Raw genomic sequence first — 27651 nt, forward strand, 5'->3', positions numbered from 1 at the left:
TATTTTGTAGATGGCGACGTCACATTGTGTATGTAGTAGATTTTATCAGAAAATCAAGTTTTTGCGGTACTGATTACACAATTGTTTTAAAAACATTTGCCTGCAAAAACATTGTATTTTGTATGCTATACCAGTAGATGGCGATGTCACTATGCATGTAGTGACATTTTTCACAAAATCAAGTTTTTGCGGTGCCGATAACACAATTGTTTTCAAAAAATTGCCGACAAACACATTGTATTTTGTTTGCTTTATCAGTAGATGGCGATGTCACTGCACGTATTGACTTTTTTTTTTTTTTTTACAGAATCTATTTTTTGTGGCGCCAATACCGCAAATGTTTTTAAAAATTTTGGAAGCAATACCAGTAGATGGCGATGTCACTGTGCACGTGGAGAAAGTTTTCACAAAATCAAGTTATTGTGGTGCCGATAACACAGTTGTTCTCAAAAAATTGCATACAAAAGCACTGTATTTTGCATGCTATACCAGTAGATGGCGACGTCACTGTGCACGTAGAGAAAATTTTCACAAGATCTAGTTTTTGTGGCGCCGATAACACAATTGTTTTCCAAAATTTGCACACAAAAACATTGTATTTTGCATGCTATACCAGAAGATGGTGTATCACTGTAAATGCAATGACATTTTTCACAAAATTAAGTTTTTGCGGTGCAGAAAACACAATTGTTTTCAAAAAATTTGCCGACAAAAGCACTGTATTTTGCATGCTATACCAGTAGATGGTGATGTAACTGTGCATGTAGTGACATTTTTCACAGAATCTAGTTCTTGTGGCGCCAATACCACAATTGTTTTCAAAAATTTGCATACAAAAATATTGTACTTTGTATGCTATACCAGTAGGTGGCGATGTCACTATGCATGTAGTGACTTTTTTCACAAAATCAAGTTTTTGTGGCGCCGATAACACAATTGTTTTCAAAAATTTGCCGACAAAAACGTATTTTGTATGCTATACCAGTAGGTGGCGATGTCACTATGCATGTAGTGACATTTTTCACAAAATCAAGTTTTTGTGATGCCAATAACACAATTGTTTTCAAAAATTTGCCTACAAAAACATTGTACTTTGTATGCTATACCAGTAGGTGGCGATGTCACTATGCATGTAGTGACTTTTTTCACAAAATCAAGTTTTTGTGGCGCCGATAACACAATTGTTTTTCAAAAATTTGCAGACAAACACATTGTATTTTGTATGGTATACCAGTAGATGGCGATGTCACTGCATGTAGTGAAAGTTTTCCAAAACTCACATTTTTGTAGCGACAATAACAATTGTTTTCAAAATTTTGCATTTGCAAACCATAAAAACACCATTGTTGGATAAGTGAACAGCAAAATACATTGTGAACGCGCCTTTTACAATACAATCATTTCATGAATTCACGCGTGATTTACGCATTTCACTCTGCTTGTGTTTCTTAAATAAGGCCCTTTGATGTCAGCTCTTGAAATGTAAACATACAAAATTAAAACACACAGTAAACACGTAATGGCAGCAAACATCTTAGTGCATTATTATCTCACAACATGCTGTATTTACACGCAAACGTTTTTAGTTCTTGTTTATTTACACATTTTTTGGGTATGTTTTGTTCGTAAACCCTTTTAGCATGCTCAGGCTAGCAGCAGCCAGGCAGCGTCGGCAGAAACTTCCGAAAGAACTTCCTGAACTCCGTGTTAAAGACGGTGTAGATGATTGGGTTGATGGCGCTGTTGACATAACCCAACCAGGTCACGATACTGGTGACGCTGCCAGGAATTTCGCAGTCTTCGCAGAGAGCCCTCATAGTGTGCACTACGAAGAATGGTGTCCAGCAGAACAGGAAGGCACCTGGAGACGAAAGAATATCAGGTAAGATTCAACAGATTGATATGAAGGTACAGACTGAGAGTGTTTTTTGCATTCAACAGAGCAAGGAATTTTTCACAGTATTTCCGATAATATTTTTTCTTCTGGAGAAAGTCTTAAAGACTTAAAGAATAAAAGCAGTTCTTATTTTTTTTTTAAAGATTCAACAGATTGATATACAGACTGAGAATGTTTATTGTATTGTAAATATACATGTTTCTTATTGGTTTTGCTATTGATTATCATTTATTTTATTTGGTTGAATCAGTTTCCAAAAGGATATTGGTTGCATTGAAGTGTTCTCACTTTACCCTTGTCCACTGTAAAGTCATGAGGTAAATTGTAGTTGGTGTTAGTATTATTCATTCATTTGCCTTCGCTTTAGTACATTATTTATCAGGCGTCACCACAGCAGAATGAATCGACAACTATTCCGTCAAATGTTTTACACCAGGGGTGTCAAATCCAAACTTGGTAAGGGCCGAACTGAGTGTTGTGAATAAAGTCAGGGGCCGTACATACACATTTTTAAAATGTATTTATTGGAGAAAATAAAAGTGTATGAACAACTCTAACATCTTTATAAACCTTCATTAAACCACATTTATTAAAATAGTAAGGTTTTATATTTAAATTTAATTTGGACTGTATTTGTGTCACAGCATGTTTTATCTCTATCAAAACATAATGCAGCATAAAACAGTACAGTCGGCTAGCATAGAACAGTCTACTTTAAAAACAATTTCATATTCAGAAAAACTGATGATAAAACAAAAAGCCAACAACTGATATACCACAAGCAACTGATGGCAACTGATATTATTGAACTGATTCTTTTAGCCTTAAAAAGGCAACCTAATCATGAAATGATTCATGCCCACTGCTGATGCCTACAACTGAACTTGTGGATTTCAGAGGGGAAAATAATAAAGCAATATATTTATTAGTAGGCTATTGTAGATAAATGGTGGCCTGTGTAAAAAAATCAATGGTAAGAAATTGTATTATTTAGATTATTTTGCTCTAAAGGACACTTGCACTGAGCTTATATGCCAAACCTAAAAAAAAAATGGGATTTTTTAATTCTTACCAGACACTCTGCATTTTTTCATAGAAACAATCTCATCTACTCTAGGTGTAATGTCCCTTGCCATGGCTACTTTTATTACAGACATAATCTGGTGGTCTGTGAGGCGGGATCTGTCTGATGTTTTGGTCAGCTTCATTATAGAGAACATTTGTTCACATGAGTATGTGCTTTCAAACATAGACGTTGAAGCGAGTAGGTTGAAGCTCGACAGCACCTCCCGTGTCTTAATATTGTAATTGTCACAGACCTTATATTTAAAGCGAGCGCGGGCCACTTGAACTTTATTACCAAACCTTGTTGTCGGGCCTGATTAAATGTTTTGACGGGCCGCATTTGGCCCGCGGGCCTTGTAATTGACACATGTGTTTAACACAGAGGATGCCCTTCTAGCTGCAACCCAGCACTGGTAAACACCCATACACTCTCATATTCCCACACACATACAAAATGGCCAATTTAGCTTATCCAATTCCCCTATAGTGCATGTGTTTGGACTGTGGGGGAAACCGGAGCACCTGGAGGAAACCAATACTTTAACACTGGAATGAAGCCATTGTGACGTCTGTTCACACCAAACATGGTAACTATACAGTTCTAGTGTATAGGAAAGTCTGCAACTATGATAATATTGAGACAAAGGAACAGTATTAGTGGTTTGCCGTCTAAATAATGAATGTTAAAATGCTGTTGTCCGTTTGTATGTGCGCAAATATAGTTATGGTTATTTATGAACAAGCCTTAAGTCTAAAGGTTTGTCTCTACCATTCATTCAATCCTTTTCCTTTGGCGTAGTTCCTTATTTTTTAGGGGTCGCCACATCAGAATGAACCGCCAACTATTCCAGCATAACGCAGCGGATGCTGTTTAAGCTGCAACCCAGTACTGGGAAACACCCATACACACTCATATTCACACACTCATACACTACGGGCATTTAGTTCATCTAATTTCCCTACAGCGCATGTGTTTGCACTGTGGGGGAAACCGGAGCACACGGAGGAAACCCACACCATAACGGGGAGAACATGCAAACTCCACACAGAAATGCCAACTGACCCAGCTGGGACTCGAATCAGTGACCTTCTTGCAGTGAGGCGAAGGTGCTAATCACTGAGCCACCCCACTATAATTCTAAAGTTATCCTTTTCAGTGACTTTCAGCCATCTTTCTCTCCGTTCCTCTCACTTCTGACTGATGACAGATCTGTGATAGCCAGCAGGAGCAGGACAGATAGGTTGCCAGGTCATATTTCATATGCCTCTGATAACAGCACGTCTGTCTGCATCCTCTCAGAAGAGATGTGAATCGAATATTTGATATCTCTGATCTGCTGAGATGATGCTGATGCCTGCTCAGTCGACAAATTTAGTTTAGTGAAACGACTCACTGCCTCCAAAAATGTAAAAGTCTGGAAAGCGAAGAGGACGGGGCGAGGAGATGTTCAATGTGGCGAAGCGTAAATGTATGGAAGTTTATTACCTCTGTGGAATAAAAAAGTAATTACATTTAGTTTCCTGCAAGATTATATATCATAACTCTCTAGATAAAAATATTCTAGGTAAAAAGGAGAGAATTGCAAGAATACACGAATATATAACTTGCAATTGCAACCTGGGATATGCTGTATAAGTAAAGTCAGTCATTGATTCTCCTTCGGCTTAGTCTTAATGTCAGAGGTCGCCACAGCGGAATGAACCGCCAACTTATCCAGCATATGTTTTACACAGCGGATGCCCTTCCAGCCACAATCCAGTTCTAGGAAACACCCGTACACACTCATTCACAGACATACACTTCACATACAGACAATTTTAGTTTATTCGATTCACCTATAGCGCATGTGTTTGCACTGTGGGGGAAACCGGAGCACCCGGAGGAAACCCACGCCAACACGAGGAGAACATGCAAACTCCACACAGAAATGCCAACTGACCCAGCTGGGACTTGAACCAGCGACCTTCTTGCTGTGCGGCAACAGTGTTAACCACTGTGTCACCCTTGATTGTGCATATATAACTTGCAAGTCTAAGATATGCTGTATATCCTCCTGAGACCCAAAGAATTTTTTTTTTTTTTTTCTGTGATTTCCTACATCTTTTGGGTTAAAAAAATCCTACAATTTATAGTTTTTACATTTTGTTTTTATTTTAAATTTTACAAAAAAACAAACAAACAAACAAACAAAAGCCATTTTTTTCCTTTTGTATTGACATTCCTAAAACAGTTTAGTCTGAAAGAGAGCCGAACTCACAAAAAAAGAAGAAAAAACTGTGATGCTAATCCAAAACATATTTAACATAAAAGCGATTTAAAACTGATTTTCATTCTCTAATTGTCTGATTGTCAGACTTTAAATCAGAGTCTCCCTCAACTAACTTATAAAGAATCCTCTCTGCTTCAGTTCTGCCCTCTACAACATGCAGTCATTAGTTACATTAAGATGGTCCTGGTGTCCACTATAGTGGACATTTAAAAAATAATGATATTTTGAAAGAAAATGAATGAATGAATAGTATTCAGCTTAAAGCGACATTTCAGGCCCATAGCCAGGGGTGGTGGTTCGGGTGGTTCGGAAGACCACCCCTCACTGACAAAGGTCCGGAATTTGACCCATACATGAGCTCATTTGTCCTATTTTGACTGTTATTCCATAATAAATTGTGAAAATAACTCATCGAAGAAGGCTTTAAGACCAAGCAAAATCCTATGTTGGCTGTCGGTACAGAATTTGGAACGCTGAATTTGGCATCCCAAATTCTGACTGAGGAAAGTTGAATCTGCTGGCCAGTTTATTTGCCTAATAAATGACAATAGGCTACAGTTTATAGTTTAATACTTAAACAGTCTCCTCTTATTTTCGAGTGATATATAATGTTATAAATTTGTATTTTAAAATTAAGTATTGCTTTCAAATTTCTTTATTCTAAATATTTGGAAAAAATATTTTGGTACATTAAAAAGTGTGGTTACTGTGACCATCCGACAAGCTAATTCAGCTAGAAATAATGCTTAAAATGTCACTAAAATGCAATAATTAAATAGAAAATGAGGCAAATAACTGCAAAAAGGTCTACTTTTTGAGTAAAAAGGCTGGCTACGGGCCTGCTTAACTAGGTTAATTAGGCAAATTAGGTTAATTAGGCAATTCTGGAGACAATAGGAAAAAATTATTGTTTAAAATGGTTAATAATGTTGACCTTAAAATATTTTTTTTTATTTATTATAATTTTTTTTTTAACTAAAAACTGCTTTTATTCTAGCTGAAATAAAACAAATCAGACTTTCTCCAGACTAAAAAAATATTATAGGAAATACTGTGAAAAAAATCCTTGCCTTGTTAAACATCATTTGGGAAATATTTGAAAAAGAATCACAAGAGGGCTAATAATTAAATATTCAATGATGTGAACTATCCCTTTAAAAACACGATTAGCCACATGCATTGTGGGAATCCTGACCTTTATCTCTCTTTCTCTCTCTCTCACCCTCTTTCTGGTCTGTCCTCAAGCTGACATGGGCTGAAAGGGATTGACGTGTGGTTAGCAAAGTACAAGCACGTCTGTGACACGTCTCACAAGAAGCCGTGAAGAGGATCAGAGCTCGTCTTAACGTGACGCTGCCCTCGACTCAACTGAGGCTTACGTCATAATCCGATTGGAGGATTGGTGAGCGATGATTAGCCAATGAGGGCCAAAGGAGTTCCTCGTTTCAGCACACGTAGGAACTGTTTGTAATCACTCCTCTAAGCCCAGGTTAGGAGCGAGAGGCTTTTTTCACTTTGTTTTTTCACTCAGAAAACCTCCAGACAGACATGAACAGAAAGCAGAGGTGTTTTTATGGATAAATCAAAGCTACTATTAATAAATCCAAGGCCTTAGTGTACATAAATGTGGGATAAATGAAAAGAGGACTTGAAAAACGTACCTGGATTAAGTGTTAACGATGGCATTTCTTCTAAATTTAAAATATAAAAAAATGTATAAAATACTATAATAAAATATGAGTAGTCAACATGACCGCACGGTGGCTCAGTGGTTAGCACTATTGCCTTACAGCAAGAGGTTCGCTGGTTTGAGCCCTGGCTGGGTGATTTCTGTGTGGAGCATGTTTCCTCCGGGTGCTCCGGTTTCCCCCACAGTCCAAACACATGCACTATACAGTTGGTAGTGCTGTGCAATTAATTGAAAATTCGGTTTTGATTTCGATTTTGTCGTCTAACGATTATAAAAAAGCATTAATCAAGATAAATGATTATTGCATCATACACCGCCCCCTTTCCAGTTGTACACATTTGTTGCTCTGCAAAGCTCAGTTTCACGTGAAAATGACTGAAAGCATGTGCTGTAGTGTAATGTTTGCAGCACAGGATGCGCATCATTCATTGACGTACGTTCAAATCATTCATGAATTTAAAAGCGCGAATGAGATCGCACGCTGTTGTGTGTGCGCGCGCTCAGCCTCAGAGACGAGCAGAGCACACACATCTGAAGTCATTTTAATGTGAGCGATATAACGGTCAAGTTGAGAATCAAAAGACTTGTGAAAGAGAAACCATAAACAGAACCGTACCGCTCTTAAAGTCACAGCGCCCAATAATCCTGCTGCAGACTGTTTTCGTTCATCAACATTAATCATTAATCAACATTAATCATTGCATTAATCAATACAATTATGACCAAAATAATCGTGATTATGATTTTTCCCATTATCGAGCAGCCCTAACAGTAGGTGAATTGAAAATTCTAATCTAAATTGAACATAGTATGATAGTGTGTGTGAATGAGTGTACTGGATTGCGGCTGGAAGGGTATCCGCTGTGTAAAACATATCCTGGAATAGTTGGCGGTTCATTCCACTGTGGCGACTCCTGATAAATAAGGGACTAAACCGAAGGAAAATGAATGAATGAATGAAAATAACTTAAATTTAACATCTAAGACAGCCATTTATTTATTTATTTGATATAATTTTCAGTTCTATAACTCGTCACATGCTACAGAAGATAGTCCAAAATGATTAAAGATTAATTAACTTTCATCTATATGATCGTCAGTTTTAGTTACCGAAAATGAAAGATAGTGTATGTGACGCCACATCCGTTAACTTTCAGGTGACTTAATTTTAGGCCGGGACACGACAAGTCACATCACAGTTGAATTTTGTATGTGCTAGTTCTATGGTGTCGGCTCTAACTGGTCTAAATTCTTTTCTTCCTAATTTCCAACATTTTTGCACATAATTTTTTACCTATTTCAGCTCAACCTGAACAGCCCTGCAGAAGTCAGAATAAACCACTGTTGTCCAATTAACTTCCTAATTAACCAAACTTACCTAGTTAACCTAATTAACTTAATGTCTGTTACTCACCGCCATAACCCCCCCCCCCCCCCCCTTTTTTAGTTTGTGATTGCTTCCCCCAACCAACCCCGTCTCCCCAGCTCTACACTTTGTCATAGCTGTTCCTCCACCCGCTCTTCAGTTTGTAATAGCTTAGCCTCCCCCCGGTCATCAATTTGTGATGCTTTGCCTCCCCCCGCTCTTCAGTTTGTGATCGCTTTTCCTCACCCTGCTCTTCTGTTTGTAATTGCTTTGCCTCCCCCTGTTCTTTAGTTTGTGATCGCATCTCCCAACCAACCCCATCTCCCCCGTTCTGCAGTTTGTGATCGCTTCCCACAACCTCCCCTCTTCAGTTAGTGATCGATATCACCCCCCCCCCCCCAATTAAGCAAATAACTGCTCATTAATGTGAAACTCTGAATCAGCGTCTCATTTCGGAGTCTGCTACTGTCTGCTAGGTCTCACTTTGATCATAAGCCCCTTTCACACATACAGACCTTTCCGGAAAATTGCCGGCAATTTTCCGGAAAGGTTGTATGTGTGAACAGGTCCTTTTTGAAAATACCGGTAAATTCGTTCTGGCTATTTTCCGGAAAGAGAAGTTGTAACATTACCGGCAATTTGCCGGAATGCTGCGCTGTGTGAATGCAGAAGGAAGATTGCCGTAATAAGCGCGTCCACGTCTAGAACGTGCTGACGTGAGACGTCTGCTTTAGCCAATCACAACAGTCAGACGCATTTACGTCCGCGCGGTTTATGAGAATAAAAACCTTTGAATATTTTTCCAGACACATTTAGCTGCTAGAAGTTAGTCAGATCACGTTTATATGTTCTACTTAATGCCAACTGTGTAAATAATCATCGATGAGATGCTTATGATAAGCCGTTGTTTGTTTACCTTCAAGCTTTGCGTGTTCCTGTGAAACAGCCTGTGAGCGCCTGCACACCCACATATTATGAACATCTCGACATGCGAAAGTGATCCTGCGAAAGTTGTTCACATTATTGATCATCCACAGAGTTTGTAATTTAGTCAAATGTTTACAAATACAAGCGCAGCCGTTTAAAGCTCATTTGTGGTGAATCATGTCAGAATTTACCGGTATTTTGGAATGGATGTGTGAATGCTCTTTTCCGGAAAATTTCCGTAACGTCCTCGCCTGTGTGAACAGCGCTTTTTTGAATAACCCGGTAAAGTCGTTCCGGAAATTTTCCAGATATTTACCGGTATCACTGTGTGAAAGGGGCTATAGACTCATGCTTTGAGAGCCTTGCTGACCGAATGAATGAAATACGCGTTTTTTAAACAAGGCAACCCGGGGTGCTGAAATATGATTGGCTAAATTGGTATTGGGCAGGTTAAAAGGCCAAAACCAAAACAGACGCAGCCATTCTTGCAGTAATGCACATTTTCAATAATATCTGGCTTCAGCATTGCTTTTCAGATAAACAAGAATGTTCACGTAGCATGTGTGCTAAATATCCGCAAACATATTATGGTATTTTTATGCTTTAGAAGAGTCAAAATCCTACATACAGCACCTTTACGCTGAATACTAGTAAATCACTGGTAAAATATCATGATGTCAAAGACAAAAATTTTTTTAAAAATGTCAAAAAAAAAAAATGGAGGAGAGCAAAGAGTTTTCCCTTCACCTGTATCTGATTATAAACCCACAACCAACCAGCGCACCTACTACAACCGGAAGCACCCTCATGGCTTTCCTCTCTCTGCCGTTGATCTTGGCCCGCTTCCGTTGCCGGTTCTGGTTTTGATCCTGATTGTAGCCTCCTCCAGGATACGCCAACATGGACACAGGATCAGGACTGTCGGGATCGGGATAGTGATCTTGGTCCAGCTCCTCCAATGTAATGTCTTTCTCTATAACAGGCGGGAGCGGCGGCGGCAGGCCAGACAGCGGCTGGAGCGACGCTGCGGCCTCCTGAAGCTTTCGGCAGGCCTCCATGTTGCTCCTTAATTTAGCTTTCCGAGCCTCTTCCCAGTTCCTCAGGCCCCGGAACATTCCGCAGTACAGGAGCAGCATGATGGGGCACGGCACGAAAAACGAACAGACGGAGGAGTAGATAACGTAGTTGTTGTCCTCCAGCTTGCATTCGCTGTGGTCCCGGTTGGGGACGTTGTTGATGCCGAACATCACGGGGGAGGCCACGGCTAAGGCCAGGATCCACGTGGCGGAGAGCAGGACAATCTGTCGCTGGTCCACGTGTTTGCGGTTGTAATTTAGAGGGATGGAGACGGCGATGAACCTGGAGACAAAAAGATGTAAAAAATATTTTAATGTAACAAAGACTGAAATTTAACATGAATTTACACTGTTTGTACCCATATTTTATGGTAGTCCTTCAGTTTGCCCCTTATAATGTGGGTAATTCTTTCCAGTGCAATGTAATACGACAAATCTTTCAACCAGTGGTCAGTGGATGGACTTTCTATATTCTTCCAACAGAGTGCAATCAAAAGACTTGCAATAACATTATTATTATTATTAATAGTAGTATTAAAGGGATAGTTCACCCAAAAATGAAAGTTCTGTCATCATTTACCCAGCCTGTATTTGTTTGTAAACCTTTATTAGTTTCATTCTTCTGTTAAACACAAAAGAAGATCATTTGAAACATGTTGGAAAACTGTAACCATTGTCTTCCATAGTATTTGTTTTTTGTTTTCTAGGGTTTGTCTTTGGCTGTAATTTAGTTTTCATTCATTCATTCATTTTCTTGTCGGCTTAGTCCCTTTATTAATCCGGTGTCACCACAGAGGAATGAACCGCCAACTTATCCAGCAAGTTTTAACGCAGCGGATGCCCTTCCAGCCGCAACCTTACACTACAGTCATACACTAAGGACAATTTAGCTTACCCAATTCACCTGTACCGCATGTCTTTGGACTGTGGGGGAAACCGAAACACCCGGAGGAAACCCACGCGAAGGCAGGGAGAACATGCAAACTCCACACAGAAACGGCAACTGAGCCGAGGTTCTAACCAGCGACCTTCTTGCAGTGAGGCGACAGCACTACCTACTGCGCCACTGCCTCGCCCCATTTAGTTTTCAGCTTTCTTCAAAATATCTTCCTTTGATCGTTCATTTTCATTTATTAGGGATCGCCACAGCGGAATGAACCACCAACTATTCCAGCATATGTTTGTCACGTAAGAATCCTACTGTGAGTGAAGACGTTTAATGAAGTACAACTGAATATCATAACGTGCTCAAAAAGAGACAGAATGTCCAGAACAGATCCAAATGAAGACGTCATCCGACGGTCTAGGCTAGAGAGAAAACCTGGGCATTACTCAGACAGGAACATGAAAACCAACAACAACGGACTGATAACCAGCAGTGAAACACAGACTGTTATATAGCCTGCAAAACAGGCATCAGCTGGGACTCTGATTAGGTCAGCTGATCAGAACGCACGCTACCATTAAAAGGTAAACAGACACACTGACCACGCCACACGCCACAACACATACATCATAACTTACAGGAAGAACAAACAGACCCATAAACCATGACAATGTTTTACACAGTGGATGCCCTTCTGGCCGCAACCCAATACTGGGAAACACCCATATGCTCTTATATTCACACACACACACTCATACACTACAGCCCATTTAGTTTGTACAGCTTGTCTTTGGACTGTTGGGGAAACCAGAGCACCAGGAGGAAACCCACACCAACACGGGGAGGACATGCAAACTCCACACAGAAATGCCAACTGACCCAGCTCGCACTCAAACCTGCAACCTTCTTGCTGTGAGGCGACAGTGCTAATCACTACGCCACCATGCCGCCCTCTTCCTTTGTTGTTCAGCAGAAAAAGAAACTCTTTGGAATCACATGAGAGCGAGTAAATTTTCCATTTTTGGGGGTGAACTGTCCCTTTAAGACTGTCCCATCACAACTTCTATTTCTTGTTGACTTTTTAACCAACGATGAAACTTTCCTGACCCTGATCAACAAGCTTCATGTCATCATTAGATGCTAGTAAAGCCACCAGGCGAATGTCTTATTCGCTTATTGAGTGTTGACCCAATTATGTGTTGACCCGATATTCCTCTGAACCCTCGACTGCTAATCAGATAATATTACTCATATCCAACATGTGTGTGTGTGTGTGTGTGTGTTCAATAATGTGATTCAACTGAACAGAAGATATATGTGGACCTCAAACACTCTCAGGAAGATATCTAGGTTAATTATAGTTAACTAAAACCCTAAAACAAGACTTTATAGTTATATATAACAAGACTTAAAATGAAATTATATATATATATATATATATATATATATATATATATATGTGTGTATATATATATATATATATATATATATATATATATATATATATATATATATATATATATATATATATATATATATATATATATATATACTTACCGGCCACTTTATTAGGTACACCTCTCCAACTGCTCGTTAACGCAATTTCTAATCAACCAGTCACATTGCAGCAACTCAATGCATTTAGGCATGTAGACATGGTCAAGACGATCTGTTGTTGCAGTTCAAACTGAGCATTAATGTGGAAGAAAGGTGATTTAAGTGACTTTGAACGTGGCATGGTTTTTAGTGCCAGACGGGCTGGTCTGAGTAATTCAGAAACTGCTGATCTACTGGGATTTTCACGCACAACCATCTCTAGGGTTTACAGAGAATGGTCCGAAACAGAGAAAATATCTAGTGAGTGGCAGTTTAATGGGCGCAAATGCCTTGTTGATGTCAGAGGAGAATGGCCAGACTGGCTCCAACTGACAGAAAGGCAACAGAAGCTCAAGTAACCACTCGTTACAACCGAGGTCTGCAGAAGAGCATCTCTGAACACACAACACATCCAACCTTGAGGCAGATAGGCTACAGTAGCAGAAGACCACAACGGGTGCCACTCCTGTCAGCTAAGAACAGGAAACTGAGGCTACAATTTACACAGGCTCAGCAAAATTGGACAATAGAAGATTGGAGAAACGTTGCCGGCTCTGATGAGTTCTATTTCTGCTGCGACATTCGAATGGTAGGGTCAGAATTTGGTCTCAACAACATGAAAGCATGAATCCATTCTGCCTTGTATCAACAGTTCAGGCTGGTGGTGGTGGTGTACTGGTGTGGGGGATATTTTCTTGGCACACTTTGGGCTCTTTAGTACCAATTGAGCATTGAGTTAACGCCAACGCCAGTATTGTTGCTGACCATGTCCATCCCTTTATGACCACAGTGTACTCATCTTCTGATGGCTACTTCCAGCAGGATAATGCACCATGTCATAAAGCGTGAATCATCTCAGACTGGTTTCTTGAACATGACAAAGAGTTCACAGTACTCAAGTGGCCTCCACAGTCACCAGAGCTCAATCCAATAGAGCACCTTTGGGATGTGGCGGAACGGGAGATTCATATCATGGATGTGCAGCCGACAAATCTGCAGCAACTGCGTGATGCTCTTATCTCAATATTAACAAAAATCTCTGAGGAATAATTTCAGTAGCTTGTTGAATCTGTGTCACGAAGAATTAAGGCAGTTCTGAAGGCAAAAAGAGGTCTAACCTGGTACTGGAAAGGTGTACCTAATAAAATGGCCTGTGAGTGTATACTGCATTATTATTTTTTATTTATAATTTTTTATTCCAGCCAAATCAAAAGTAAATAAATAAGGCTTTCTCCAAAACTAAACAAAAAAACAGGAAATAACTGTAAAATACTGCCAAATATTAAAGTTTGACTATTTTGATTTTGCTATTTAATTTACTACTTGTTTTTTATGAACTAACCTCCTCCACAAAAGCCCCATATCATCTCCATATCAATCATAAAACCCCAAAGTGCCTTTATTATTGTCCGAGCGTGTTTGTAAATGGGAGCTTGAACCCTGCGGCGTCCCACAACTCATGTTTCACACAAATCGCGCACAAAGCGGTGGTTGTGTATCCGCTCTCCACACTCTGCTTTTTCATGCTGTTTTCGCCCACTGTTGCGTTCACAGCCTTTCCCTGCATAACAAGATTCCTGCTGTTGTTCCTCCAGAGCCCGAGCTTAGATCTCATTAATCTCTCCAAACACCTTCTGCTGAGCCACACAGAACGCCAGGAGGAACTTAATGACCACCAAGCTTGACTCCTATCGCCGGGCCAGAGACGACAGGACGGGCTCAAATGAGGAATTCCTGCAACTCAAAGCCAGTTAGTGATTCCGCACACATTTGTTCTGTCTCCGGCTTTTCTTTTAATCATAGCAGGAAGCCACTTTTTATTATAAATGCTATTTCATCGCGCCTTCAAACAGAGCCACAATTAGGAAGGTAACCCGCTGTGACCCTTAAAGCTCGCAAAGCGTGAGGCTCACAGTGCAGAAATTGGTGCACTGCATGAATTTGGTTCATCGATCCTTTGGTCACGATTCCCTTGAGTTCGAGGATTTGACTTGAAAGGGCTGCTTTACTCATTTTTATGTCTGCCTTGCAAAAAACACAGACATACATTAAACATTCAGACAGCGTTACACCAACTCTGGACCAGAACTCAAGTGAATTCTGGGTTGCTGCTATTTTTGCATTATTATGGCTATAAATAAACAAAAAATGGGTACAAACTGCTTTAACATAGTATTCATTCATTTTCTGTTCGGCTTAGTCCCTTTATTAATATGGGGTCGCCACAGAGGAAGGAACCACCAACTTATCCAGCATATGTTTTACGCAGCGAATGCCCTTCCAGCTGCAACCCATCTCTGGGAAACATCCATACACACTCATACACTGCGGACAATTTAGCTTTCCCAATTCACCTGTACCGCATGTCTTTGGACTGTGGGGGAAACCTACGCAAACGCAGGGAGAACTTGCAAACTCCACACAGAAACTCAACATAATATCTAATCAGCAAAACCAAAATCAGACCATTTTTAAAACTAAAGTTTGTTGTTGCTCGTAATACATGCAATTAAAGTAAAGTTAAATCATAAAAGAATCTATCGGAAATCCCACATGAAAAAATACTATGGTCATTTATACAGTGTTTTAAACCATGTTCTAGTAAAACTCTTGAATTAAGCTGTCAAGGTAATTCTGTAGTGGTAATACAACAACCATAAACAAATTACGCAACAGTGCACTATGGCTGCGTCTGAAGTTGCCTAATACTTGGAGTAGGTGCTACGTTTGAATTTGATTTTACTACACGACCATCACAAAAGTATGTTCTATACAGTATGAGTGTGAGAAGTGTGAATGGACGTCAGGTGCGTCGCTTCACTCCCAATTATGAATTTTCTAGTGTGGCGTCATGTGATAGCGTAGCATCCATTGAATACACATCAGAATCTCAGAATCTACAGTGCATCTGGAAAGTATTGATAGCACTTCAATTTCCCCCCACGTTTTATGCTACAGCCTTATTCCAAAATGGATTCAATTTTAAATTTTCAATCACAACAAATGAAATATTTGTTATTCTGGAGGGAGGGATGCTTAAATTACATTATTTATAGTTGGAGTTTGGAAGAAATGTTATTGGATTTAAATGATTAAAACAAATATTATTGTTTCACTCAAACTAATTAATCAAAACCTAATTAATCTAGTAAATCCAAGAAAATTGAAAATTACTTTTTTCCCACCATAGATCTACATTTGCCTATACACCTTCCCTCTAAGAGGAATTAAAATTCCAGGTGTGAACAGGAATGAGTTTCCCAGGGCTACTTGTTACAGGGTATCTGCGGAGTCTTAAAAAGTCTTAAAAAGTCATAAATATCAAAAGCTAAATTTTAGGCCTTAAAAAGTCTCAAATCTACTGAAATATTGTGTTGTAGGTCTTAAATCTTTCTTAACAGGTCTTCATTTTCACTTGTTTAAGTATAGCTAACCAATCTGGTCATTAACACCCAATGACCAACAATCCATCTCAATAAAACTTTTGACTTTTTATTTAAAAATAGCATCTAATTACTTTCCTTACAATAACATTTGCTTCAAAGTTCTCCGTTTATTTACTGCTGAGGAAACTGACCTGATTTTCTGTTATTAAATTATTATTAATGTAGACTGAAATCATAAGTTTTGTTCTATTGTTGGTTATAAGGTTTGTGACTGAAAATATTAAAAAAATAAAATAATATATATATATATATATATATATACATATATATATATATATATATATGAGCAATATCACACTCGTAGCAGTGCGATATGGCTTTATATCGGCACTGGTGGGAGGCGTGCGTTGGTGAGCCTTAGTGCCCCCACCAGTGCCGATATACAGCCATATTGCACTGCTACGAGTGTGATTTTGCGTTTATACAACAGTTTGACGGCATAATTGTGTATATAAAAACAAAATCAAACATGAAGAGTCTCAAAAACCCTTGTCTATGAGGAACTACTTTCTTCCGGATTCAAATCACAAGCTGACAGTTAAACAGTTGAGCGTGCATCTTTTAAACGTCAGATCTGTAGTGTCTGCTTTTTGCTGGCTGTATATAGGGGGAGTAATACACAAAGGGTAAAGAGGCTGTAGGAGTTCTGATATTGCAGAATATCGCACGATATCAGGCAATCAGATTTGAGAACTATATATATATATATATACATATATATATATATATATATATATATATATATATATATATATATATATATATATATATATATATTATTATTATTATTAATTAAATTTGATAATTTTTTAATAGGGCTAGTGAAAATTTTTTCCAACTGGGATATTATAAAAAAACATTAGCATTTAGCCCTGTATAAGTCTAAATTTTAATTTAAAATGGTTTTAAAAAGTCTTAAATTAACCTTGGTGAAACTTGCAGAAACCCTGTTGTTAATGCCCCTCTATACCACAGAACTAGTAAACGTTTTTAACATACAGTGTGTTCAGTCAGACCTACCTGTCTATGCTGATGGCGCAGAGGTTAAATATTGAGGCAGTGCAAAGCATGACATCCATGGTCATCAGTCCATCACATACGGTCATATTGAGGGACCAAACTCCATCCTGAAACTGAGAAGAAGAGAAAAAACATCATGGCTCAAATTTAAATGATCTGTTTAAAGTGACTCAATGATTCAAATGATTATTCAGAGCAGGTCTCCAGTTAACTTGCTGATTCAATTGATCTGTTCGAAGTGAGTCTGCAGCTAATGATTCACTTATTGAAAAGATTACTTTGAAGCGAGACTCCAGTTAATGACTCACTGACTCAAATGGTGAATTCAGTGTGAGTGTACAGCTAATGATTCACTGATTCAAATTATTAATTTGAACGAGTCTCCAGTTAATGACTCACTAACTCAAAGGATGCATTTAAAGTGAGTCTACAGCTAATGACTCACTGACTCGAATGGTGCATTCAAAGTGAGCCCACACTTGACGACTCACTGATTTAAGTGATTCATTTAATCAAGTCTACTCACTGACTTGGTCTGACCGAGTCTCCAGTTAATGATTCATTGTTTCAGATTATTCAGTAAGAAAGAGGCTCCAGTTAATGACTCGCTGCTTCAAATTATGCATTGAAAGTGAGCCTACAGTAACGACTCTCACAGCTGTAAATGAGCCAGTCAGAATGTATATCCATTTAACGACTCACTGATTCAAACGATTCAGTTAGAGCAAGTCTCCATTTAATGACCCACTGCTTCAAATGATTCAGTAAGAACGAGGCTCCAGTTAATGACTCACTGCTTCAGATGATTTAGTATGAACGAGGCTCCAGTTAATGACTCGCTGATTGAAATTCTCTTTTAAAAGTTAGTCTACAGTTAACGAATCACACTGCTTCAAATGACTCATTTAGAGTGAGTCTACAGTTAACGACTCACTGAATCAAATGATTCTGTTAGAGCTAGCCCCTAATTAATGACTTACTGCTTTAGATTATTCATTCAAAGTGAGTCTACAGCCAACTACTCAATGATTCAATTAATCTGGTCTGAGCAAGTCTCCAGTTAATGACTCACTGATTCAAATGATTCAGTAAGAATGAGGCTCCAGTTAATGACTTATTGCTTCAAATCATGCCTCCAAAGTAAGTCTACAGTTAACAAACCACAATGCATTCAAATGAGCCAGTCAGAATGAATCTCCTGTTAACGACTCACTGATTCAAAGGATTCAGTTAGAGCAAGTCTCCAGTTATTGACTCACTACTTAAAAAGATCCATTTAAAATGAGTCTACAGCCAATAACTGCTTCAAATTAACTTGTATGAGCGAGTCTGTAGTTAATGACTCACTGCTTCAAATGAGCCGATCAGAATGAATCTCCTGTTAATGACTCATTGATTCAAATGCTTAAGTTAGAGCAAGTCTCCAGTTATTGACTCACTACTTAAAATGATCCATTTAAAATGAGTCTACAGCCAGCGACTGCTTCAAATGAACTTGTATGCGCGAGTCTGCAGTTAATGACTCACTGCTTCAAATGAGCCGATCAGAATGAATCTACAGTTAACAACTCACTGATTCAAATGATTCAGTTAGAGCAAGTCTCCAGTTAATGATTCACTACTTAAAATGATCCATTCAAAATGAGTCTACAGCCAGCGACTGCTTCAAATGAACTTGTATGAGCGAGTCTGCAGTTAATGACTCACTGGTTCATATGAGCAAATCAGAATGTCTCTCGAGTTAACGACTCACTGATTCAAATGATCTGTTTAAAGAGAGCCAAAAATATGCTTATTAGTGGAAACTGTATATTTTGAAAACTTATATCTAAAATGTACAAAAATGTGACAAAATAACTCATATTTTATCAGGGTATCTGTACTTTGTACTTAGATTTGTGCCTGTATAATCTATACAGTAATTCCCATGGCTCTCTGACCCCTCTGACCTTCTCCTAACCTCTTGTTCTTATTGCCAACCGTACGAGGCCCTAATTTCCCTATTATCCGCTTGGCGTTGTCACAACAACTGAGCCAAACACACACTCACACACACACACAGATGCTCCCGGTCTGATGGTAATTCACTACCTGATGGTCTAAAAAAAAAAAGATAAAACAGCAGAGAGGAGGATTTAATGGCATTTTAATTATTGGCCTGGAGAAGAGGACAGACTCTTAATTGCGTTTTTGTAATGGCCTCTCTCTCATGCCAGCGAGCCACACTCACGCTACAAGTGGAAGCCAGGAGATGGTAGCGAAGGGGGCTCATGTAAAATTGTAATTAAGCCACAGCTGACTCACTGGAGCTTATTTTCTCCGTGTCCTTAGCCTAAAGAGCCAGCCAAAGCGTCACGGGCCATTTGCTCCGCTCCCGGTGACCTTGTCCCCGCTGTCTGGGGGCCCCCAGACAGTTCCCACAGGTCATCATCGGGAAAATTGTGGAATTTTAAAAGCTCTATTCCAGACATTGAAAGTCAGGGAATTTTATATTTGGTTTTCTTTTCTAACTAAGTCATGGAATATCAGGGTATTCTGGTGGTCGTTTTAAATTTTACTTAACCGTTTATTAAAATGCAGTTTGTCTATATCGTGTTTTTAGAAAAGACAGAAGAAAGAAAAAAACAATAACATCAGAACTTCCATTTCTCCCAATATTGCAGCTATTTGTCCATGTGTAGTTTTAATGAAAAAGTCGTCCTCTTTGAACTTTAAACGCGATATCCAACCATTCAGATTTTGTAGAGCAGGGATGTCCAACCTTTTTGGGCCGAGGGACATATGCAAAATAAAAAAAATAGTTCTCCCGGGCCATATATTACATACATTAAACAGACACGCGCATATATATATATATATATATATATGTGTGTGTTTATGTATATGTGTATATATGTATGTATGTATGTATGTGTGTGTGTGTGTGTGTGTGTGTGTGTGTGTGTTATGGAATTATTTTAATTTGTTATTTTAATTTATGTTCCAACTGTGTTTCTAGAAAGACTTTCGTTTTCAAAATATTGAATCTTCTCTGGGCAAATTACACTTGCAAAACTCAACCTTTATAAATTCTCCTTCAGTGAAAGGTTTCCTGTGCTGTGCGATCAGCTGGACTACATCATAACTAGCCAGCGTAGAATTTTCTTGCACTTTATTAGCACGAAAAAAAAACTGCTGTTGTTGAGCTGATAAGCCAGCTGCTATTTGTTTTACTTTTTGATCTCGTTCGGCACCAGTGTAAGAGCTGAAGGCCTGATGTTTTATTTTATAATGTCTTTAAATATTATATTCCTTCATTACTGCAACTGATTCCTGGCAAATTAAACAGACACATATTCCACTGACCTCTGTGAAGAAATATTCTTTGCCCCATTGTGACTAAAATTTCCTGCACTCACTGTTGATTTTCCTTTATCTTGCTTGTGCCATGGCTCGCCAAAACGTGATTATGTTTCTTTCAGTTTTTTTCGGTTCGTTTTACTTCATAACAGGAACTGCTGCCTAATTGAAGGCATGTAATAGCGACACCCGGTGGTTATTTATTGAATTACGCTTATTTTTGTATAGCGTGCCAGATTCTTTAATATTCATAAAAAGCCTCCCGGGCCGCCACAAAACTGATCGTGGGCCGCGGGCCGTCGTTTGGACACCCCTATTGTAGAGGGTTTGAGTTGTAGCCACTTTCGAGTTACAGTTTTCTTGCTGGTTGCTAGAAGTATTTTTAATAAATATACTGTTTTTCATCACGCTGTATCACATGTTTTGCCTATTGTTATAGTTAAACTATTTTTTTTAAGGGGTTTTCACTTTTATTTGTATAGGACAGAATAGAATTTACAGAAAGGAATGTGTGAGAGCAGAGATCAGCAAAGGGCCTCGAGCTGGGATTCGAACTCAGGTCGCCGTGAGGCTATTGGTGCGACATTAAGCTATTTTTATTGGTATTTGATCAACTAATCCCTCTTGGATTTTGCGGAAAAAAACTCTGATTACTGATTTTGTGATGACTCAGGATCTGCAGCAATATTTAAGACATTTCTTGCATTAAAATTATATACAGATTTACTTATATTTTATTTACTTTTTTTGACCTCTAGAACTAAAGTCTCTGTTGTCTATGACAACTCAAGGTATCGCACACCAGATGAGTACTTTCTATACACAAATATAATGTTGCACTGTAAAATATGCTGCACACAATTCCTTTGTTGTCCCAACACAAACTGATTAAGTTCACCTAATCATTTGTACAAATGTAAGTAGATTAAACATAAAACTATTGAGTTGTGCCAAAAAAGAACTTAAAGGACCACAAAACCCCCATGTTTCAGCAGGGTGTTTACACACCTCTACTTTGGAAAAAGTCAGGAAAGTGGGCGTGTCAAGCTCTGTTTAGGGGGGAGTGTCAGAGGACGGAAAGAGGAAAGCTACATAAAAATTTGCATAAAAATTGGAGTTTCGGTTTGGGCATGCACTGATTTTCACAGAGGCAAAACAAAACGCAGACGCAGAGGAGAAAGACAGTGACTGTGTTTACATGGACATCAGTAATAAAATTATTTGCCAAATTATTTAATGGTGGACTTTAACTGCAGTTTGGCTCTTTCATTCAGGAATTTCATTCATGCCCCTCATGACAATCGAGATATTTGATTCGAGGAACTGCTGGAAGCGTGTATTTTTAATGTAATGTTTGATACCACACGGTGAATGAGAGAAAAAACTTTCTGCATTTCTCTGTAACTTAGATGCACCCGGCAGGTAGTGTCAGAAAGCCGTGTGTGTTATTCCTGTCTCAAAATGTGGCGAAAATCCTACACGATGGTAAGTTTGATTGTGGTGTTTACATGTTTACACTCGGGAGAGCAGCATTTACAGCAGATCTTTCAGTCCATAATATTGTAGTGATATTAATGTACTGTAAACTTTAGTAACTTAGAAATCATTTGACTAAGGTTCGTCTTTAAACACTGATAGAGTACTGCTGACTATACCAACTAACTTTGCCTCTGAATAAACAAACAAAGACCACCGATTGCTCACTTACCAAATCTGTAGAGACAGGACAATCAACACCAACTGGAGTTGCATCTATATTAAAAGGGGACAAGCAGCAAATCCGGATTTCACCATTTCCAAATGTGAAAAGCTCTCGGGTAAAAATGTTCCTTAAACATGTATTTCTGTCACGCGTCGCATGCACTGTAATCCACACGTGAGTCCAGCTGCGCTCTCATAGCGGGAAAATGAAAGCAAAAACCTTCCATGCAGCAAATTATAAAAGCAACACTGACGACTCGTATCTCCAAACAATTCTTCTCCCACTTGTTTTGGCAACACAATGTGGCGTCTCTCTGCCATCTAAACACTGTACGGGTACAGTCTTCGAAGCTATCATGCATATTAATGAAGTTGCAGCGCATACACAATAGAACGTGCTGATTGGTTTGAACCAATTCTTACTCATAAATGAATGCAGCACACTCAGAGACGTCTCAAAGTACTCCCAGGTACAGACAGCCAGTCTCCACGCTGGAATACACGCAAGTATCTAATCGGCGTGACGCAGCTTCAAAAATTCGTTTCAAATCGGAAGAACGAATTTGCTCGAAATGGCGCAAAAATTGTCACTTTTTTGTTCTAATAGTGTTATTAGCAGCGTGGGACACATATATGACTCTGTCAACAGCTCAAAAAATGTGTTTTGGTGTTTCGTGACCCTTTAAGAATTGAGTTAATTCAACTAATTTAAAATAAGTAGTTTTAGAAGCAAAAGTCATTTTTGAGTGTATTTAACAATGCAGATGGTATGGCCGGAACTTTAACAGTGTCCACACTGGCCAAAATCTGCAGGGGAAAAAAATCAAAAGGTCTTCAAAATTGAGCTCAATTTGCTTGATTTTTGCGTTAAGTTTAGTGTTTGCAGAATCACAGAATTCTGGAGGGACTGCTCAACACAACATCTGCATGTTTTACTATTCATTTATAGGTCATAGAAATTCAGTAGCAATAGTCAGTGAAAATCAGGGAATTTCACATCTGGCTTCAAGTGGGAACCCTGCCTGTCCCGTCATGTCGGTGCCAATGGCATAGTGGTTAGTGTTTCGACACATGGCACTCTGGTGCTCATGGTGACTCCAGTTTGGTTCTCACCTCGAGGACCTATGCCAATCCTTACCCTCTCTCTGCTTTTTTTTTTAAGTGATCCATTCAAAGTGAATCTACACCTAACGAATGATTTAGAAAAAAAAAAACATTATTCATTGGAGTAGCGCAGTGGGTAGCACTGTTGCCTCACAGTAAGAAGGTCGCTAGTTCGCTCAGTTGGCATTTTTGTGTGGAGTTTGCATGTTCTCCCCGTGTTGGCGTGGGTTTCCTCCGGGTGCTCCGGTTTCCCCCATAGTACAAAGACATGCGTTGTAGGTGAATTGGGTAGGCTAAATTGTCCCTATAGTGTATGTATGTGTATGAGAGTGTGTGGATGTTTCCCAGTGATGGGTTGCAGCCGGAAGGGCATCCGCTGCGTAAAACATATGCTTGATAAGTTGGGGGTTCATTCTGCTGTGGCGACCCCTGATTAATAAAGGGATAAGCTGAAAAGAAAATAAATGATTCATTGGATTTACTAGTTTTTAAGGTAAGTGTATGCAAACAATTTATATGGGTTGAATTTAAATAAATTAAATTTAGTAATGGTCAACTTGTTTTAATTCACCCCATATAAATTGTTTGCTTCCACTTACCCTAAATAAAAGGTAGTAACTCAGATGAATCATTTTCTTTCAGTGTAGGGGACATGGTAACTTGGCACGGGCCCCCAGAATGGCATGTCCGATCACTGGATACTCTGTAGGCTTGGCTCTAGTGTTAGTGTCTCCATTCTTGTGGGTGGCAGACAATGCGTATTGTGCGATGTGTGTGTTTATGATGCGTGGCTCTGGCACACATGGATGGTCTCAGCAGGAGAGGGGCCGGATGAATGCTCGTCTGCAGAGTTTTTCATGGAAGAGTAACAATCGGGCATTGATGAGGAGCTCGCGACGCACTTTTGTGGAACGGTTTCATAGAGTAGGTGATGAGATCGGTTAAGGGCTTAATTGCAATTAAGTAAACACATGAAAGATTATAGGCTGCTGTTACCATGGTTACCCCAGAGGATGACAGGCCAGTGCTGTTATGGTTGCTGCATTGCAATGAAACCATCTCAAGTTTGCCTTTTTCTACATTTTAGAGTAAATATACACACACTCAGTTTATTTATTTTTTTATTATTTATTTAGATGTTATGATTTTTATTCAGCCATTTTATCAATTTCTATTACATACATACAATATATATACACACGTGTATATTTGTGTGTGTGTGTGTGTGTGTGTAGATAGATTCAAAAAAATTCTGCTTGTTCAAACTACTTATTTAAAGTCACCTAAATCAACACAATTCTTGATATTTTTTGTACAACTTATTTGTTTTGTGTTCAATCAACTTAAATTTGTATAAACAATTAAAGTTTAACTTAATCTATTTGTGTTGGTACAACATGAAGGAATTTGTGGAACCCAGCATGTTTTTATGGATGGATGGATGGATGGATGGATGGATGGATGGATGGATGGATCGACAGACGAACGGGTGGACAGACAGACAGACAGATACAGAAAGATACACAGGAAGTTAGATGGATAGACAGACAGACAGACACACAGATAGATAGATGATAGATAGATAGATAGATAGATAGATAGATAGATAGATAGATAGATAGATAGATAGATAGATAGATAGATAGATAGATAGATAGATAGATAGATAGATAGATAGATAGATAGATAGACAGACAGAAAGACAGGAAGATAGACAGAAAGGAAAATAGATAGAAAGACTAACTCAAAAAATATGCTGTTTGTTCAAACTACTTATTTAAAATCACCTAAATCAACACGAGTCTTGAGGTTTTTTTTTTGGACAACTTAATTGTTTTGTGTTCAATCAACTTAAATTTGTAAAAACAATTAAAGTTTAATTTAATCTATTTGTGTTGGGACAACATGAAGAAATTTTGGAACCCAGCATGTTTTTATGGATGGATGGATGGAAGGATGTGTTGATTGATTTTTGTTTACCAATTTCTCAAATTATTGCTTATTACACCAACACAGATCTCTGTAGTACACTGCTATGAGATAGATAGATAGATAGATAGATAGATAGATAGATAGATAGATAGATAGATAGATAGATAGATAGATAGATAGATAGATAGATAGATAGATAGATAGATAGATAGAACGATAGACAGACGGACGGACAGATAGATAGATAGATAGATAGATAGATAGATAGATAGATAGATAGATAGATAGATAGATAGATAGATAGATAGATAGATAGATAGATAGATAGATAGATAGATAGATTGATAGATAGATAGATAGATAGACAGAACGATAGACGGACGGATTCCTTGGATTTACTCATTTTTTTACGTTAAGTGGTTGTAAACTGTTTATTTGGGCTGAATTTAAACTAACAAATTAAGTTGAACTATTACATTTAATTTGTTCGATTAAATTCAACACAAATAAATTGTTTGCAGCAGTTCTGCATGCAACACTTTTTTTCAGATAGACAGTCAAACAGATAGATAGATAGATAGATAGATAGATAGATAGACAGACAGACAGACAGACAGACAGACAGACAGACAGACAGACAGACAGACAGACAGACAGACAGACAGATAGATAGATAGATAGATAGATAGATAGATAGATAGATAGATAGATAGATAGATAGATAGATAGATAGATATCCATCCATCCGTTTTACATCCTAAAATTACCCCGAAACTAGCCAAAACTTTTACTTGTACGAATAAGGGTTTTTTCAGGTCATTTAGGATTATCCGGCAGAATCAGCCTAATCAGCTTATAACTTTAAAGGGGTTTAAAGTAAATGTGTGGTTTTAGGGCATCATAAAAATACAAATAATAAATTACACATATGAAATTTCAGACCTTTATCTGAGTCTTTACTCACCTCCGCATACACAAACAGCGGTAAGACCAGCACAGCTAACAGCAGATCAGCCACAGCCAAACTGACTATGAAGTAGTTGGTGGTGGTTTTCAGCGCTTTCTCCGTGTAAACACTCAGACACACCAGCACGTTCCCGCAAATGATGATTATGATCAGTAATATCCCGAAGATGAGCGCTGGGAAGTTGTAGTTCGTGGTGTGGGTGGAGATGGTGAGGTTGGCTGGCATGTCTGCCTCTACCATAACCTGTCATCTGGAAATCCTTGGAGAAAAAAAGCCCGTTTCTTCTTTGCCATTATTTGAGCGTCTCTCCAAACTCCGAGCGTCCCGCTGAACTCTGCGCTTTCCGGAGCCCAGTACTGTTGTTTTCAGTCTGTGAGATGGGAAAGAGGCTGAATGTGGTTGCAAGTGGTAAAATCATCGCTGTTCATTCGGTGTTTTTCGACGCAAAAGTTTTCTGTCAGGTTTGAAGCGCGCGTCCGTGCACCTGCGCGCGCGCGTCTTAAAGCGGCTTACAGCGGCGCGCCGTTAATATCTGAGGCTTTCATTATATTACCTTGAGGTTATTACTAACGCTTGTCTTCCTTATAACATCACATTGTTTAAGTTGGTGAAATTGAGGTTAATAAATCCACTGACTGACGTGGACGTCCCACCGGTTTCTTTCCGATTCAGTTTCACCGTAACAGTCCGCGCGGGAGTGATAATAATCTGACGGTGGGTGTGACATTTTCCACGAGTGTATGAAGTATGGGGGTTTAAACTCTAATATATTAAAGCGATAGTTCACCTCAAATGAACATTTACACTGTATTAACTCACCTTCAAAGTGGTTTCAGAGCTTATGAGCTCTTTATACCAAAGAAGATATATTGAAGCTGAAAACCATTGACATGTAGTAAAACAAATATGATACTATGGATGTGAATAGCCACTGGTTTCCATCTTACTTCAAAATATAATTTTTGTTTTTACCAGAATAAAGAGCTTATGAAGCATTTTGATTTCCCAGAGATCGGTTGCGGCTGGAAGGGCATCCGCTGCGTAAAAACTTGCTGGATAAGTTGGCGGTTCATTCCGCTGTGGCGACCCCGGATTAATAAAGGGACTAAGCCGACAAGAAAATGAATGAATGAATGAAGCATTTTGAGAGTGAGTAAATGCAGTGTAAATGGGACACGATGACTGTCCCCTCACAGCAAGAAGGTCGCTGGTTCGAGCTGGGTCAGTTGGCATTTCTCTGTGGAGTTTGCATGTTCTCCCAGTGTTGGTGTGGGTTTCTTCTGGCTGCTCTGGTTTCCCCCCACAGTCCAAACACATGCACTATAGGTAAATTGAATAGACTAAATTATCCGTAGTGTATGTGTGAATG

At 38.8% G+C, this 27651-nt stretch overlaps 1 protein-coding gene across 1 annotated transcript; it reads right to left on the reverse strand.

Annotated features, from left to right (window-relative positions):
- Nucleotides 1-287: 287 nt before the first annotated feature.
- Nucleotides 288-26737, reverse strand: drd4a (dopamine receptor D4a). The gene is made up of 4 exons (NM_001012616.3): nt 26280-26737; nt 17240-17352; nt 10000-10574; nt 288-1861 (listed from the first exon to the last, which is right to left on the reverse strand). Exons 1-4 carry the CDS (start codon nt 26520-26522, stop codon nt 1650-1652), a joined length of 1143 nt encoding a protein of 380 aa, NP_001012634.2. The 5' UTR covers nt 26523-26737; the 3' UTR covers nt 288-1649.
- Nucleotides 26738-27651: the final 914 nt, after the last annotated feature.

Source organism: Danio rerio, chromosome 25, assembly GCF_049306965.1.
Source record: "Danio rerio strain Tuebingen ecotype United States chromosome 25, GRCz12tu, whole genome shotgun sequence".
NCBI lineage: Eukaryota > Metazoa > Chordata > Actinopteri > Cypriniformes > Danionidae > Danio > Danio rerio.